Below are 18,711 nucleotides of genomic sequence, written 5' to 3'. Positions count from 1 at the left end.
AATTTTAACTGGTCATATCTCAAAAAATAATTTGAACTTTTTAAAACAATAAAAGGCATCTTGAAGCTTAGAAAAAAGTCTATAACACAAAATCAACTTGTTAAAAACATGGCTTACCCCCCCATGGCCTTAACATGTATAATTTGTTTAAAATTCCAGGTTTTTCTATAGTTTTTTTAAATTTCTCAATTTTCAGGTTTTTTATCCTTAATTGTCAAATTCAAAGTTTTTTCAGAATTTCAGGTTTATGGTTGCCCTACGTTATACCTACATGAAACAACTTGAAATTTCATTAGTTATGATTTTAGCTTCTCTTCAGGAAGATTACAAATTTTCATAGCAATTTAAGTGGTTTTAATATATTATAGATTTTTTTATTCAAGCTAGATCAGATTCACTAAACAATTTGACACTCAACCAATTTATTATAAATTTATTAAGCAGTCACACGTACACTCCTTCTACAGCCTTGATCTTCTCTTTGGCGCTGAAGAACCTGGCCTTCACAATGACTGGTTGCTTGGGAAGCTTCCCTTTTCTTAGAACTTTTTAGTATCCAGCTTGGATGCAGTCAATTACTGGGGCTGTAAATCTCAGTGGCGTAGTGGGTCCTCGTCTGTTTACTGACCAGAGACCACACTTTGTCAATAATGATGGTGGGGCAAGCGTCCAGGTTCCTTTTCGAATGGAAATGACGAATACCAACTTTTCTTAAGTATTCAGAATAGTATTTGTTGAAGTTTATCCTGTGGTGATATAAGATTTCATAAATTGAAATCCAAAAGAAATTGCACAGAAACTGTAGGACTTTTGAAACTTAAGAAACACCAACAACTAAACTATGTGAGGTAGGATAATAGAGAAAAACTTGTTGTGTGGTATTTTATAGGTTTAGAGAGAGATTTTAAATTTTTTATATGTCAATTTGGTTTTTGGTTACTTTCAGTGTTAATGAAACTTGTTTTGTTCATTCAAGCGTTTAAATCTAAGCAGATGTTTTGGCTTTATAATTTTAAGTGTAAGAACATTTACTGCTTAAAAAGATATAATTTTTGCAAAATAGTTTAAAACAAGGATCAACCTTTTGCAAAAGGCGGCACAGAATTATCGGAAAAAGTCTTTGTATACAATTAAAGTAAATAAAGTAGTACTTAACGACTAATAAAAGTTTATAAATTCAATTTTATCAAAGTTATAGTGAAATAAGCAGTACTAATCAGGATTGGTAGAATCCCAGATATAAACGATTCGGAAATAAGAGTTTGTTTTGTTTAACTTTAAATAGTTAAATCCAGTATTTTATTGACTTAAGGCTAATCACATCTATACAAATTAAGCTTATAACAACTAAATCAAAGGTGCATTTTTAAACATTTGTTGTGAAAGGCTTAGATTTTGTTGTTTTAAAAAGTTGTTTTCAAGCTATAAAAAATTTCTCAAATATTATTGACCCCTAGTTTAAAATTATATGAACCACTGATAACATAAAAGCAAAATGAGAACATTTAATTTTTTCAAAAACATATAAACAGAAACTAAAACATCATATAACAATTTATAAAGTAAAACACCATTTGCACTTAATTTAAAAATATTTTTACTTTTTGAAAATAAAAAATTTAAAGCTTTTCAAATTTACTTGAGTCTTTTTCAAAAGTTATATGAAATGTAATAGATTTACAAGATATTGAAAATTGATAAAAATTTAAACATAAATTAATTATCACCCAGTAACACAAATTTCTCAAAAATATTATGTTTAAATTAAAAATAAGGATAAAAATTGAGTTAACTTATTGATAGTTTTAATTCATTTCTGCACATAACTTCCATTAAATAAAGTTATTGAAAATATTTTAACAATTATTTACGATAAATATACAACGTCAGTTTTCAAAGGTAGCAAAATAAGAAAAAAAACATTTGAAGAAAATCTTATACATATGCTCTCAAAGTGTCTTTCTCTATAATGAAAAGTTTGTAGACAAATAGACGGCGTTGTAATGGATAGTCCATTCCATTGGCACCATTATTAGCAAATTGGTTTGTAGCTAAAAAGAAAACTTATTGTTCACATTAAATTCAGAACAAAAACGGGTTTTTTACGCCAGGTTTATCTATGATATATTCGTACTCACAAAAAGTAATAATGATTTGAATTGTTCCTATAAAGTAATGAGTTTACTGCATTCAAATTTAAAATTTACTCTTGAAAGGTCTGCCAATAATAAGTTATATTTTCTATATACATAAGTTAAACTAGTTTCAATTAAACTCATAAGTCTACACAAATTTTCAAAGAAAGCCAACCGGTACCATAAACAAGTGTATAGCCACTTTTGTGGCAAAAAGCATAGAAGTTAGGTCTGTTTTACTGTTCTTTAAGTAGAGCACTAAAATTATGAACGAGCTTTGTCAATTTCAACGAAGAAATTTTCAAAAGTTACAAAAGTGCTGTTAAAGAATTAATATCCAGAACAACTTGTAAAAACTAAAATAAATATTTTTTTGGAACTCATAAAGTAGACAATTCAATTTTAAAACAAAAGCAAAAAACAAACACTGGCAAAAACTATCAAAATAATCAAATTTCATATTTTACAGTTAATTACTTAGGAATTTGCTCGTTAATATTTCGATTAGTGTTAAGAACTATTTTTGAAAAAACACAATGTAAAAATAATACCAGCTTATACCACCATAAAAGTTTTAGAATACTTAACATTAAAATCAAGTGTTTTAAAATTTTTAACGCCAATGTCATGAATTAGCATATCTGCTCTGTATACCAGAGCATCTCCTATATTGCAAGACATTGCCTCAAGTGTTTAGAAAAGTTGCTAGCCACAAAGGAAACGACAAACGGAGTGCTTTTTTGTAGCACTCGCTCCATTTTATACAATCTCAAAACTCCAGTATGGATAACAATTTCAAAGTCCTTAAAATGTGTGCTCGGGTGAGCTATATTATAGTTTAAAATCCATGCTCATCTAAAAATAAAAACAAAAACTAAATACACAAGTATCTGTAAATGAAAAAAATAGCCTTACTCAATATTAATCGTTATTTTTAATTTAAAAAGGATGTTCTTTGATAGTTTTTTATATAGTTACGTCCTAATAAATCTAAATAAAACTTTTTTATCAATCTTCATTACCTTTTACATAATTCATTTACCTTCTAAATCGAGTAGGTTTGAAAAGCTTTAAGTTTATAACTTTTTAAATGAAAAATATCCTCATATTAAGTTGCAAATGGTGGTTAAATACAATAAAACTCCTTCTGATAACAAAATATATAAAAAGCAAGTTTAACTTTTTTCTTAGTTTGCCAAAATACAGTTTTAATATTTAACTTTGGTTACAAATAAAAATTTATGCTTCAATACTTTAAATTTACAACAGCAAATCAGTAAAAACAACTACAAAATAATAATTTTTCACAACTTTCAACTATTATCCGAAAATTTCAACCACCTTTATTTTTGTTCTAAATATTTAATTGACCTTTTCCTAATTTGTAGTAACACAAAATGTCTTAGAACTTTGAGTTTTTAAAGTTTAAAAGACATTGTTAATACTTTCAAGAAAACTTTTCATTTAATTTAGAATTTTTGTTACAAATTTTTAAGAGTAAACTTTTCATGATGTTGATATTAACCATATTTCGAAAGTTATTTGACTGTATAAAAATGATAATTAACATTATATTATGAAAGCTGTTGTAAACAAACTTTTATTTGTTGAGTAACTTATGACACTATTTTGAAATTGCTTTCTATTTAAATTAAGATTAGGCTTTGAAAGTTATATACTCAATACTTTTAGCTCTAATAAAAAAAGATAGACTTTTATTGTTATAAATTAAAGGAATACACAACTTATGTATTGATTTTTGAAGTATTATTTGTTTATTGTATGCTTTCAACAGCTCAAAAAATACACATTAATTAAAACTTTTTCTTAATTCTAAACAAACAATAACTTAACATTTAGTAGTACAAAAAATAGTTACGATTATGAGCAGATTTGTAAATCTCTAGAGTATTATGTCATACTTAAAGTTTGTATAGAAAGTTTTCTTTGTTTAACAAGAAGTATAAAAGATAAAGAATATAATTGTCTAAAAAACGCTCAGATTGTAATAGGAGAAACCTGTACAGGCATTAAAGGGACTAAATTATAAAAAAAGAAAAAAACTAGAACTGCAAAGCTAAAGAAAACTTTTAAACATTTTGGTAGCTAAAATTTTTAGTCAAATGTAACAAAAGCTTGAGTATAAAAGTTTTTAAAAGTATCTTTAAGTTTGTCACCCAAAACTGAAAAAAACGGTCCACACTCTAAAATAACTAGAAGACAGAATAATTTTGAAAATAATCTTACTCATAAAATTAATAGTTCTAAAAACCTTATAGTAAATTTTACAGGTATTATTAAAAAATTTAAAAACAAGGAACACTAATAAAAAAAAAACTTTTGCTTTTAAGAAACTCGTTTAAACGTAACTTTTTTGTAGACTTTTACAGAGTTGAAAAACGAATACTTACTTAAACTAGGGGTCGATAGCATTTAGTGGGTACGAGTTAAGTTTGAAGTATTAGTTTTTACTTTTTATAAAGAGATGAAGCATTTAGTATAAGTTTTAATTTTTTCATAAATTTTACCTAAGATCTTTTTCATATTCTTTAGTTCAGAATCATTAACATTTAGTTAAGTCTAAAAGTTTTCCTTCGCGGGCCAAATTTGCATATTCACGGGCCGCACTTTTACCGTCCGTAGGCCCATGGGCTTCAGATTGCCGACCCCTGACTTAGATGAAGATTCTAAGTTTGAAGTTTAACTAATTAATTTCGTAAACACTGTGTAAAGTTTTTTTTATTAAAGTTCATAAACAAAAAAAAGTTGTCTTTGACTAAGCTTAAAAATCTTGTATGCAGTATTGTTTTAATTTCTTTATCATTTATTTTTTGCACGCTATATAGAGGTTATATACTTTAAATTGTAAAAAACTTATTAAAAAAAATCGTAGTTAAAAATTTTGGAAATTTTAGCTATAGTTTAACAAATGTTTTTGATAAAGTATTTCAGATTATAAAAAAATAAATATTCACATAGTTTTTGTATATATTTAATCTTATTACTGTCCTTTGTAAGATAAGATGATTAACTAAAATTACTCATAAACTTTATAAAATACTATAAAAAAGAGACACCATAAATATTAGATAAATCTGTCATCTTAAATGGTATTTTTAAAATATTTTAACTCATGCTATATTAAGAGATAATTAAAAGCTGTAAAGATTCTTAACTTAAGTTAAAACTTAGTTTGTGAAATTTGTTTATTGTATACGTGTAAATGATCAAATATAGTTCATTTTTATGATTATTGAGATAACAATTTATCTGTTATATCGATTTTTATATTCTTAGTTGCAGAGTAACATATTTTGGATAGAATTTCTTTCCATACCAGCCACAAGTTGTTATTAGATTTATAAAAGATTTATGCCTTAATGTAAAAAGTGCGCTGTACTCTTTTTCTTTGAGATTTTGAGTATTGCTAAAATTTTTCAGTGTTTACAAGTTTCTGTGATGTATTCTAAACTCTGTACATACACGATTATTAAGTGCATTGAAGAGAACTTCTAACTTTAAAGTCCTACTTCGCATCGCAGTAGTAAGATTTATACGATTTTCAAACCACAATTATTAGAGATATTCAAATAACTGCTTTAAATATTTATATATTTAATAAACCTGTCCTGGACAAGACTTTAAACTGTTTCGTGTTGTATAAATCGATAACTGAAAAGTTTTTTCGTACAGCAGGTCCTTTGACCAAACTTTTTGACAGTTTTATTTTTATTCAATAAAATAAACGAAAAGTTTCACTATTAGAAATTTAATTAAAAACTTGTAAAAATTACAAAGTATTGTGAAACAAGTTCGTATAAATTATTTAGTACTTATTTTTATTTAATTTATTTAATTATTTAATTAATTTTATTTAATTATTTAAACTTATTTTGAAGAAAAGATGAAAGTTTTAAGCATACATTTTCTAATGGTCAAGCTGGGTTTCATATCCAGATCTGAATAGCCAAAAGTTTGCTTTATTAAGCACCTTTTTTTATCAAAATGATTTAAATTAAGAATCATTCTGTTCTGTTGTTAAATTTAAAAATTTGGTCGTTTTTTATTTTTGATAAACTGCTATATGTAAATACAGTACGAATTTTTAGAGAAACATATCAAAGCTAGTTTAGGTTTCAAAGACTAAATATACAATCTGAAGTCTGAGTTTACAAAACGACTGTCAATATTACGGATTTCACCTTATTTGAAACTGTCCTTGGGCGTTTGACCTTGCCCTGACCGGCAGGTCACCAACCACTTATATTACACTTTATAGATGCTAACAAAACATTTAAATCTCAAAAAAAGCTTTTGTTTTTTACTTTGTGGTTTTCTTTTATATACGGTTACTTGTTAAAAATACTCCAAAGAAAACTTATGTGTGCAGTACTGTAGTGCTACACTAGTTTCAATTAATATATTTTGGATTCAATAGTGATTTAAATAAAAAACCAAGAGCTTTTAAATATGTACTAAACTGTTATGTTTATTTTTTCATGTTTTAGCTCATTATAATTTTGATAAAAGTTGGGTATGCAACTTGATGACCGAGAGGTCTTTTTGTGTACCCAGGTCCTTGAACCAAATATTTTTGAGCAACTTTTCGTTTTTTTTCATTTATTCATTTCTTTTAAACTAAAAGTCAAAACTATTGAAATTTTATTAGTTTTGCAAGTTGGTCAACAAAACTTTGACTGTTTTGATAATTAGTATATAATTTTGTATGATTTTATAAAGACATGAAGTTTTTATGATACTGTTTGAAACTTACACTTGATATAAAGTATAAAAAGCTGTATAACATCATGTCTTTATCAAAGCTTATTACAGTATTCTATTTTTAGAGTTTATCTACTTTAAAACTGTTTATATACATGTAGTTATAGTTACTTTGAAACTATTTTTTGTAAATAAAAACCTCTACTGCAAAAATAACTGATGCAGTTAACTTTAAAAAAACTTTAGTTGTGAATTTGATAATATAAAAAAGATAAAAATTTGAAACTACATAAGCATTTGGAACAAAAAAGAATGAATCTACACATTAAAATTTGTCCTGGACAAGACGTTTAATTGTATCCAAGACTAGACAACCAAAAGGATTTTAATTTTGTACACCAGGACCTAGAACCAAATATTTTTTTGTACTTTTATTTTTACGTTCATTAAACTATAATAAAATACTTTAAATCCGACTTATTTGTATACAAGAATAATTTTTTACTTATTGAGTTTATCAATTTAAAAACTCTTTTTCTAAATCAAAAATTGCAAACAACCACATAAGTACCGGAGTTTGGCTGTGTAGTCGCGATCGACCGGGCCTTGCTTTTCTTCACCCCAGCTTTCAAGGCAATCAAATATTCTGGGTCCCCCAAATTCTGACGCGACAACAAGACCCCAGAACGGGTCGCAGGGACGTGTCCCCACGTTCCGGTCAAAGCGGCTTACTCTGACCTCTTTGGGGTATTTCCCCGCAGGCCGGTGAACAACCGGGACTCAGGACGGTTCGTGGGGACATGTCCCTCTACGTCCCGAGTAGAGCGGCTTACTTTGGGGTGTTCCCCGGAAGCGCCGCCTTGTGGTCGGTCTTCACGATCTCGGCTCATTGCCGATTCAGAGCTTTCACTGTTTCACCGATAGGCTTAAGACCTTGAGGTCGACTGACCCATGGTCTACCCAAGATCTGCACCGACGGCAGCTTCATTCTGGCGCACGTCCAAAAATTTCTGCGTAGATAGCTTTTTGCGGCCTTCCTACTATTTGCGGCTTATTGTAACGTGTGCCAGTAACGCCTCGACGACTCGGTACCAACGTACGAGCGTCATCCGTTTTCAGGGATGACTGGTTCGGCAGGTGAATTATTACACACTACTTCGCAGTTTTCGACTTCCATGCCCACCGTCCCGCTTTCTACATCAAGCAACACCTTTAGCAGTTTCTCAAGAACGTTCCCAGGATTACGCCTTCCAGAGTCTGCCTTCGGAAAAACGCTTCAATCACCTATGTTAAAGTACGTATACTCGTTGCGATGCTAAACGATGCATTTAACAAGAAGCATACAATTGCAAAAATTGCTCTAGCAAGCACACTTGTTGAGATTTTGAAAAGTATGTTAACATAGTTTAATGCAAATTGAGTTATACAGAAATATTCAGATTGCAAAAGTTAACTAAATTTTTGTCTTATAGCAACAGAATATAATTTGGAGCAACATTTTCAACCAGCTGGCCTGGTTTACCAAAAAACCTTTTGCGATCCGGACTTGATAAACAAAGTCCTAGCGGTCTGCATAATTTTGAAAAATTATACTACAAAATCGATCAAAACTCCTAGATAATTTCAAAAAAATTATTATTTAGTGAACAGAAATTATGTAACAAACATAGAAATTAAAGCACATTGCATGATATTTGCTATTAAAAAGATTATTTTAATTATTTTCAGCTAAAAGTACTCTGCATGCAAAAGTTTTCTGTTGACTCTTGGGCTGTAAGCTACCTAACCCTTCTATAATCTGTAAATTACTGTTTAAAAACTGTGGTAAATAAAAAATTCAACACTTTTTTTTTCTTGATAAATTGCAGTTTTGTACAAACAAGTAAGTGTATACTATAATTTACAAAAGAACCTTTTTTAAGCTAGAAGGTAAAATGCTCAATAAAGAAACTCAGTAACTTTACTTTTTTTCTTAATAAAAAAACAGCTTTGTACTTTTTTTCGTAAAATTAAAGTAAGTCACTTTAAGTAACTTTTAGAATGGAAAATAATCTAAAACTCTACTCAAGGCAGTAGTAACTTATCTTATAGGTTTACTTGAATTGAATTATTTGTTGAACGACAAAAATAAGCGCTCCAAACTTTTAGTCCAAAGGCCTGGTGAACGAACAAACCTGTAACCCTTGGTTATCGAGTCATACACCATGGAGTAAACTCCAGGACAAGACAATTTCAGTTAATTAAAAGTAATCTTATTCTATCTAAATTATATATTTGTTATTTTACAACAATATTGTGTTGAAGTTGAAAGACTTTTTTACAACTACTTCATATTACACACTACATTATTTCAACTATTTCAGATAACTAGATATTCAGATAGTTTTTGTATTTTTTTTCATTTAACAACTTTTTCCTATGCAACATTTTTATATTGAAAGTAATCTTAAAACTTTTATTTATAGGCAGTAGTAATATACCTTATAGGCTTATTTCAATTGGTGAAAGTTATCCTACTTCCTATTTTACAAAAGTATTGTATTGACTTAACTTAAAACACTTTTCTATAAATACTTCATGTTAAACATGATATTTTACACTACTACAATCAATTCAGTTTATTAGAATACTATCGGCTTAATAGAACAAATTAAACTACTTTTGTGTTACTATTTAACCGTAAATAAAAGCTAAACACTTTTACTTCATGGCAGTAGTAATATATCTATTAGGCTTATTTCAATTGGTAAAAGTTTTTATCTTTCTTATCTTACAACAGTATTATTTTGGGATAATTTAAAAGACTTTTCTACAATAAATTTATATTTCTCAATAAATTTTAAAAATTAGAAAATAGTCTGCTACGTACAAGAAATACAAGTTTGTCTGAATGTTTTTCCTAACAACAAAACTTCTGATCTAAACAATGTTGAAGTAGTATTAAGACTTAGTTTTAATTTATTTAACAAACTTCATTAAAATGTATAAGTCAACACAAATTACAACTGCTGAAACATTTTATTTACCTCATTGTTATTGAAACTATATTACTTTGGAAGTTCATTGATAGGGAAAACTTTCGGTTTTGAAACTGTTTTTTTCCTGGAAGAAAAACAAGACAGGGTACGAATATAATACTGTTTTAAAAGCGCAAAAAAAACAACATTATTATAAATCTATATATCTAGATTAGATGAAAACTTAAACTAAAAAAGATGCTTCTAATGTTGATTTATTTCAAAAAACTATCATTAAGTTTAGTGTAATCATTAATCAGTTTTTAGATTCGTAATATGAGTTTTTTTAGAGTTATTTTATAATACTACGACAAACTATTAAAAATTTAAATGTTCTTACTGTATAATGTTCAGTCGATCTCTAAATCGAACAAAATTAAACTTTTTTTGAACTTTAAAACGGTTTTTTTCTACTTTTGAAGATTATAAAGTATAACAGCTCTATTAAAAATGTAGCAAAAAAAAACTTTTGAATAAAAAAAGGTACAATTGACATGAAAGTATAATCTTGTATTTGTTCACAATAGTTCTACGTCATTTCCTACACTTTTATTGATTAAAAGTATCTGTTCAAAGACAAATAAAAAGTCTTCGGCCGCTTCTGCAATACTATTTAAATAAATTTAAAAAAAGCTTAAAGATAATAATGAAAATAGTTCAAAAGATATTTCCAACATGCTACCAAAATTAATTTAAAATCGCCCTACTTTTTTACTGGACTTTTAGAAAGTTTCAACAGACTATGCTTAAAGTTTTTTTTTGAAAAAGTTCTTGTTATTTTTTTTCCATTCGACAGGAAAGATCATGTTTAAGAACATTCTTTAACATAGCTCGGTTTGTATACTAAATAAGTTAATTTGATCCAACAAGCTACTTTTAATAATATCACTTCTGCAACTTAGTCCGTAGTCGTGTTTATTGTTGTAGAAAGATCATGATTTATAGTATTACAAAAACAAAACTTTTCATTATTAATAGACAGTTTCGGTTGTTGTCACTTTTTGTTTATGTTGCAATAACAAGCTAAGATCGAGTTATTCTTTGAAACTTTACACAAACTCTAAAACAGACACGGCTAACTTCAGTTCGTAGCAAAATTATTAACTTTTTGTGATCTCCTCTTTAGCTATAAAAAACTAATGCACTAAAAAAGTTAAAACTTTATGTTTAAAAGTGTCATGTTTGTTTTTTAGGCTCGTAAACTTCATATTTTATTTTATAGTTTTTTTTACAAGTTTTACAAAAAAAAGGTCCTTGAGGAACATTTTCCACACACGTTCCTCGTAAGAACTAATAAGTGAAACAGGACTCAAGTTCTTAAGTTGTTCTTACTTTCATCTTAAAACTAATTAATTAAAAAACTTGACATTAATGCTGAATTACAAAAACTCGCTGCAGAAATATCGCAAAAATACTTAACATCATATAGTATGTCAGACTATTACTGAATTGTGCTTAAAATCAGGGTGCTTGTTTATTAAAATATTAACTATTTAAAATCATGCAACATTATCTTCAAACCTTCTTAAACATTACTAACAAATACACAGAACTGCTTTCCTAACTGACAAAATATCATTTCAATTGCGAAATTGCATAAGTTAAACTAAAGTTAAACAACAACTAAATTAAATACGCTTTTGAAAATTCGTTTGAAAAACTGTAAACATTTATAAACTGTAGGAGTCAACATATTCCGATAGCTAAATAGTTGTAGAACATTCGTTTATTTTAAACCTGTCGTTTAACCAAGCATATTCGGCTTAACGCGCGAAGTTACGCGGATTTTCCAACTTGTTCTAAATTAAACATTTTATAATAGAAAATAGTATTAAATACAAAAAAAAAACGGTAAAAACTTTTAAATAGGTTTTGAGTTGAAGTTGCGATTAGATAAAACTATCTGTGACTAAAATGCTTCAACATCATTCAAGATTGTATATTTTCCAAATACAAGTTATAATTTTTAATAGATTACATGTAATGTTTTCTTTTGAACTTTCAGTGTAAAACGTACCACAATGTTTAGTTATTATAATTGTTATGGGTAGTATTAAAGTTATGTGCATTGTGTATCAAGAATAATTTTTTGTTCACATAAAATACTAGAAAAAATTGTTAAAATTATAACTTTAAAACAAATATTAAATCACAACTTGAAAAATATCAATTTATTAAAACAATACGTTTAGATTTCATACTCTCAGACATTATTATGTAAAAACCAAGTTTAAAAACTTATAACTACTAAGTTTATCAAATAAACAGAAGATGTAGATATAAAATTATTCATTTTGCCTAACTCAAGTCAATTCACTAATATCAAAAAGAGACTCCACTGTAAAACCAGTGAGTTCATATTAACTAAACGTTAAATTATCTAATAGGCAGTTACACTAAATATTTAGTGAAATAATTTGACAAAATTGTGGTCTCGCGAAAAATGTCTTTGTTTTCGCTGTTCCTGTTTATTCTAGTGATCTGCTTCGTCATCGGACCTAGGGGGGCAAGTTTTTCATCATCAGTTCCTAAATAAAAATTTTGTTTGATAAATTAGTTCGGTGTGCCTGCAAAATTATGTCTTATTCCTGTAAAAAAGTTATTTTATGCAGTTAACATAGATACTTTGTTTATTACACAGTGATGCAGTAATTAAAACTTTATTTGTATTATTACTGTTATTAATAGATTTTAAGACAGTTTTTTTCATCACAGTTAATAAAATAAAAAAAATATTTGATTAATTATGTCAGCAAAAGTAAAAGAAAACAAAAACCTTCATATTAACTAAGTAAACCACAAAATTTATATTACACTTCAATTCAATTATCGTGATGCATAAGATTATGTATGCAGTTTGAAAAACTAAACTTATATCAACAAAAAACTTCTGTGATAAACTAAAAAACTTTTCACTAGATTGAAATTTAAACTGAACCTTTAATTAAATTATAAGACCCAAAACTTATGTTAATTACAATACTGGTATAAAAACTAAAATTGTCCAAATCCAATTATCTTGATAATAATTTTTTGACATGAATCTACAAAACTTAAAACTGGTCTTAAATGCTAATTGATTTTTTGTTATTCAATTAAGATATTCTCACTTTCAGTAAAAACTTACACAACAGTCAAAAGTTAATTATCTATGCTTAGTTCAACTAAAAAATTACAAAAATCAAAAAGTTAAACTGATATACAAAAATAGTGTTGTTTAAAAACTAGTATAAAATTTCAACTTAAAAACAATACTTTTCGTTTAGTTCTTATTAGTTTTTTAAATAAATCATAATGTTCAGTAATTACAGCCAGAACAATTTTTTTGATGCTGATATTTTTGACATAAAGTTACAACAAATAAACAAATGTTAAAAATAATGTCTGATTAAACTTTCTTAATGTAAATTGTAATGCCTTCAGTTGCATCCACCAATGGCCTGAAGTTGGTTCAACCAAAATCTAAATATTTGTTTTTTTAATTTTTTACTATAAATCACAATACCTTCAGTTGCGTTCACCAGCGGCCTGAAGTTGGTCTTCTTGATCTTCTTGATCAGCTTCATGATCCTCGCGTCGTCCGACTGCTTCTGCGCCGTCTTGAGGTTGGAACCGATCTTCCTTGCCAGATCCTTCAGTTCCTCAGGCGATTCGTTCAGACTAGATGACATCTTGCACTTCTGTTGGATTAAAGATTTATATAAATAAGTTTCATGTGTAGAGAATACTGACTTTCATGTTAATCTAGGAACTCTGTATCAAATTATGCTTTTCGATTCTAAAAGATTTGAACTTTTTTTGGTAATTTTTCTGTTTTGTTGCATTTCAGCTCATGTGGCTGAAGTTTTTATGTCTTGCCAATACACATGCAATAACAATATATAGCTAACTTTTTAACATTTGAACATAAATAATCAAATTTGTTTCATCTATTTTTGTTAAAGTAGGTAGCTACTGGTCATATGTAAATAAAAATTTAAGGATAGATAAAATACTGTGATGCTTGTATGTAGCTTTAATTTTACCTTTTTGCATTCATTATAAAATATTCATGCTCCTTTTTCAAGTATTATGGTATAAAATTGTTAAAAATATTGTTAAGCTATTTTTTTATTAAAATGTTAGCAAACCAGCTTTATCTTAACAGTGGCTACATCCTATTCTAAACTGTTTTTAAATTAATTTTAAGTTTTTCTTAAAATAGCAATTTTTATGATCTCTCTTAAACTTTATTCAGTTAAAAACATAAAGACCTCAATAATTTACTAAAACATTATAATATTTTTCAAAATGATTGATATGAGTTTCTTTTAATAAATTATTACAACTGTTTTCTTAAAAATATAAATATATGTTTGTTCATTCATTGTCATAAAAGCAAAGTATTGTCATAAACAGGGTTGCCACTGGTGTTTCAGAAATTTCTTCTAGGTTTTAAAAAGTAAATGTTAAGTTCTATTTGTTTAAAGTTAAACTTAGTGTTAAAAACTGTTAGATATTATAATAAAATTATAAAGATACTGTAAAGCTGCTTTAAGTTATTTATTTCAAAAAAAAATTGATGATGGAATATTTATCTATATGATATATTTTTCATGTCTAATCAAAATTTTACTACTTAACATGTACTTTTTTTTTAATCTTAGGTTTTTCCATGGCTTTTAGTGATTTTTATAAAAAAATTCAGGTTTTTCCAGGATTCCAGGTTTTGTGGCAACCCTGCATAAAAAGTTTTTAGTTTTAAGCTACAAAAACTTAACTGAAAAGTTAAGTTGATACTGTACTGTAGTGATATTACCAATAAGAAAAATCTAAATTGCTGTTATAAAATTTATGATATTTTCTTTTACTGTTTTAAATGCTAATATAAAAATATTTTGATAAAAGTTTAAGTTATATTTGTTCAGCAATGTTTTAAAATAATTTGTACTTAAACTTCATATGTGGATTACAACTTTCAAACTTTATATATTACTTCTTTAAACAATAAATTTAAAAATTGAATTAAGGAAAGATACATGTTCAGTTTAAGAGCCATCATTTTACTTAAGTTTTGAGTAACTGAGTAAAGACTAATACTTCTCAACTTTGAAATTAAACTTTTTTTATGCTTTGGCTTTAATAAGCTGAAAAATCTGTAGCAAAATTAGGAAGCATTCAATCAGATTTTTTAAAACAAATCATACAAATAAAGCAATTTTCAGTAAAAATAGAATGAAATTAAATAAACATTGAAAACAATGTAATAAAAAAAGTTATTTGAAAAGTTTAAAGTTAAAAATATGTGTTCTTGCATAGTTCTGCCAGATTTTAATGAAAAAATTATATCACTCTGGCATTAAGCTCAAGTACACGTACCTAAAAAAATTGCATAGTAAACTTTAAATGAATTGATAAAATTTTTGTAATTAAAAATAAACTGATTTCTATTTAATTTCAGTGAGCAATTTTTTTTGGAAGATTTTTAAATCTTTTTTTAAAAGTTTTTTATGTAATATCAAATAACTAAAAGGTTGTGTTTCTATATAATTTCAATTTTCTAAATAAACATATTATTTGTTTCTATAAAGTTTTTACACTTATTTAACACTTTTTTAAAGTACAACTATTTTTTTTTTATTAAATATACTATTCAATAATAAATCAAGTTATGACTTCTTGGCACTACTTTCTTAATGCTCATGAAAAATATTAAGTTAAACTTTAGAAAAGTAAATAAACCAACATCTTTGAAAAAATCAACAGTTTGAAAGCCTTTTTAAGCAGTCAAGGTAAAACAATAAGTTAATTGAATTTGCTTAACAGTACAAGTTATACAAACAGTAAACAAATTACCTTTTTTTCAATACAACACAACAGTAACAAATTTTCTTCAATCGATTGTTCTTCTGTTTTAATTGGTTAGTTTGAAATATAAAATTCAGTTAAATTCCAAACTTTTTTAAGCTAGCAAACTTGAGATGCTTTGCTCTGTGGTAAGCTAAAATGCTGGTGAAAGCCGAGATGCTCACTGAACCTTCAAAATTTCACTTTGAAATGTTACTTTTCTGTCCGAAAGCTGTTTCAAATGCAGTGCCTAAAATGTTTCGAGCAAGGTCGAGCCTGTGGGCTGCGAAATCTAGGCGCTCCTGATTGGCTAAAATTTGACTTCTAATTATAAAATTTTTACATTTGATATTTTGTTATATGTTTGTGTAAGGTGAAAGTTCATGTTAGAGAATGGGTTGAATAGGGTTGAAATACTTTTAATGTAATGTTGTACTTGTATAATTAATATACCTCGATTTGCAAAAAAATATAAATAAAAATTTTCAATATCTACAGAGTTTTGCCTTTCAAGCTATAAAAGTTTACAAACTAACCTATTTGTGATGGTGCTATTTTAAATGTAATTAAAAAAACTTAAAAACGTATATATATGTAGTAATGTAGATATGCAAACAAAGCCTTTTAATAATGAAAATAAGAGTTATTGTTACTGAAGTTGTTTTTAATAAAAAAAGAAGTTTTTTTTATTTGTTGATCAACTAAAATTTATTTATTCTTAATATAACTTAAGTAATTAAAGCAAGAAGTTTTTTCTTAAATTTGAAGCAATTTTTTTTGTTTTTGTAATTTTAACTTAAGTTGTCAAAAGTAAATTCTTAGCATTTTGTTTATAAATGGTTTAGATTTACAATAGCGTTTTTACTAGTCTAATATTTAGCTTGATACGTTTATAATTCAGTAAGTTTATAGTTAGTATGATATTAGTTCACCTTTTAAAGTTTACAAATAAAATGTTTTTACTATATCGAAAAAAATTATAAAACGAGGGTACAAGTTAATTACATAGTTATCAGAAAGTAGCTGTTTTTATCAAAGTTCAAGCTGATTTTAGCTGGGAATTTTTTCGTTATAAATATTTAATGTAAATAAGTTTTTAAATGCTGTGGGGTTGTAAATGTAAGCAAAGCTTAAATAATGTTTTATGCAAATTTTTAAATTTAATCAGTAAATTAGTACTTTTTTAAGGTTAAATCAGTTATTAAGTAAATCACTGTCAATATAAAACTGAAAAAGTCTCTAAGATAAAATTTGAAAAATGATTAAAAGTTTCTGATACAGAATTATCATAACAATTCTTTACAGTTTTCATATTCTATAAATTTCTTGAAAATTGAAGTTTTTATTTCAATTTAAGTATTTATTATTTAGATACGTTTACAATCATCTTCAGGAATAAAATAAATGATTTTATTTTGTAAGAGTTTTAGCTTTAATAATCTGTTCTAGTGTTTTATCTTTCACTAACTTTTAAGTTACAATATAAACTTATTTTAAAATAAGAGGAGTTAAAAAAGTTGATAGCATATTTTTTGAATAAAAAATTAAGGTTTTTTTTAACCATCTAAATCGTTAATGGAACAATTAAATTGAAAACTTACTCTTAGCCTTTCTTTTAGTTTAGCTACCAAAACTTTTTTTTTGTAATGTTTTTTAAAAATATTATTAAAGTAGTTGATAGTAAAACTGTTAGTTTTTAATTATAAAGTTGTTGAAGGAAGAAAAAAATACTATGAAGCTAAACTTTTTCATTTTAAAATTATTAATTTGAAAAAATCAGTGCTTTAGATTTTAGATAAATGAAAAATAAGCTTTATTTAAAATTTATTTTTGGAACGAAAACAGGCAAAGAGTAAATTATCACTTAAATTATTCCACAAAAAACACAGAAAGTTTGAAAATAACTTTAGTTATTTATTTGAATAAAATAATATGAAATTAGAAAACTCCTCTTCTTTTAAAATAAGATGTCCTGTCGCATTGATATTTGTTAAAATTATACACCTGGTGTACGATTTGATAACCGATAGTTTCATTCATACACCAGGTTTTATGACTTTAGCGCATTTTTTGGTTCAATAAAGAGTTAATCTAATAGTTGTTTTTAGAAATATCAGGTTTTAATAAGTATTTTTCAAAGAATAGTTGAAAAAGTTTTATAAAATTTCAAGTTAGAATTTTTATGTTCATAATATTTTATCATTTGAAAAATATGATAATAAAATTTATTCAATTTTACTACAAGCCCACCAACTATAAATTTTTTGTAGGCCAAAATGATTTTAAATCTTTTATACGTTAGATTTTATAGTTGCAACGTAATAGTCTTGGTTTTCCAAAAATGCTGATAGAAAATTAAAAAAACTAGTAAGGATTAGCACTGTGATTTTCATTTTATATGGAGATTATATATACCAGTGTTTCTGAAATGGGGTTCCGCGACGCCTCTCAGGGATTCTGCGAAGCCTTTCGAAATTTGAAAAAGAACATTTAATTAATTAAACATTCTATGTCAAATTAAAACTATGGGTTCCGCGGAAAAGTTGAACTTTGGAAAAGGGTTACGCCACTAGAAAAAGGTTCAGAAGCACTGATATATACGATCATTAAAACAATGTTTTTGTTATTTCAGTCATATTTAACATACAGAACTTACTAAACTTATAACTTTAATCTGAAATAATGACAAAATTTCTTTATTTCTTCCAAACTGTTAGTAGCATTTGGTAGTTCAAATATAAATACCTAAAAAATCATAATTTAAGTAAGATCTATAACTTTACTTAGTACAGAACTTTAATTATATAAAATACACTAAATATATCAGGCAAACTATATATTGTGCATGTATAAGTCAAAATTCTAGTAAATTCATAGCGTAAAATTATTAAATTTCATGATTTTATCTTAAATATTTCAGAATTTTCAGCAACTTTTGAAAAAACTTTGTTAAACAGACGATGTAATTGTTGTATAGACTATACTCAATTCCTACTCAAACTTTATTTAAG

At 26.6% G+C, this 18,711-nt stretch overlaps 1 protein-coding gene across 1 annotated transcript; it reads right to left on the bottom strand.

Moving 5' to 3' along the window:
* Nucleotides 1–444: 444 nt before the first annotated feature.
* On the bottom strand, nt 445–7,747 carry LOC145836919 (large ribosomal subunit protein uL15-like). The gene is made up of 3 exons (XM_082944692.1): nt 7,596–7,747; nt 580–746; nt 445–533 (listed from the first exon to the last, which is right to left on the bottom strand). The coding sequence occupies exons 1-3, from the start codon at nt 7,745–7,747 to the stop codon at nt 445–447; spliced, it is 408 nt and encodes a 135-aa protein (XP_082800818.1).
* Nucleotides 7,748–18,711: the final 10,964 nt, after the last annotated feature.

The sequence above is a fragment of the Thalia democratica genome, chromosome 5, assembly GCF_965202585.1.
Source record: "Thalia democratica chromosome 5, ktThaDemo2.hap1.1, whole genome shotgun sequence".
Taxonomy (NCBI): Eukaryota; Metazoa; Chordata; class Thaliacea; order Salpida; family Salpidae; genus Thalia; species Thalia democratica.
The sequence above is the reverse complement of the archived record's forward strand: the minus strand, read 5'-3'. Positions and strand labels throughout refer to the sequence as shown.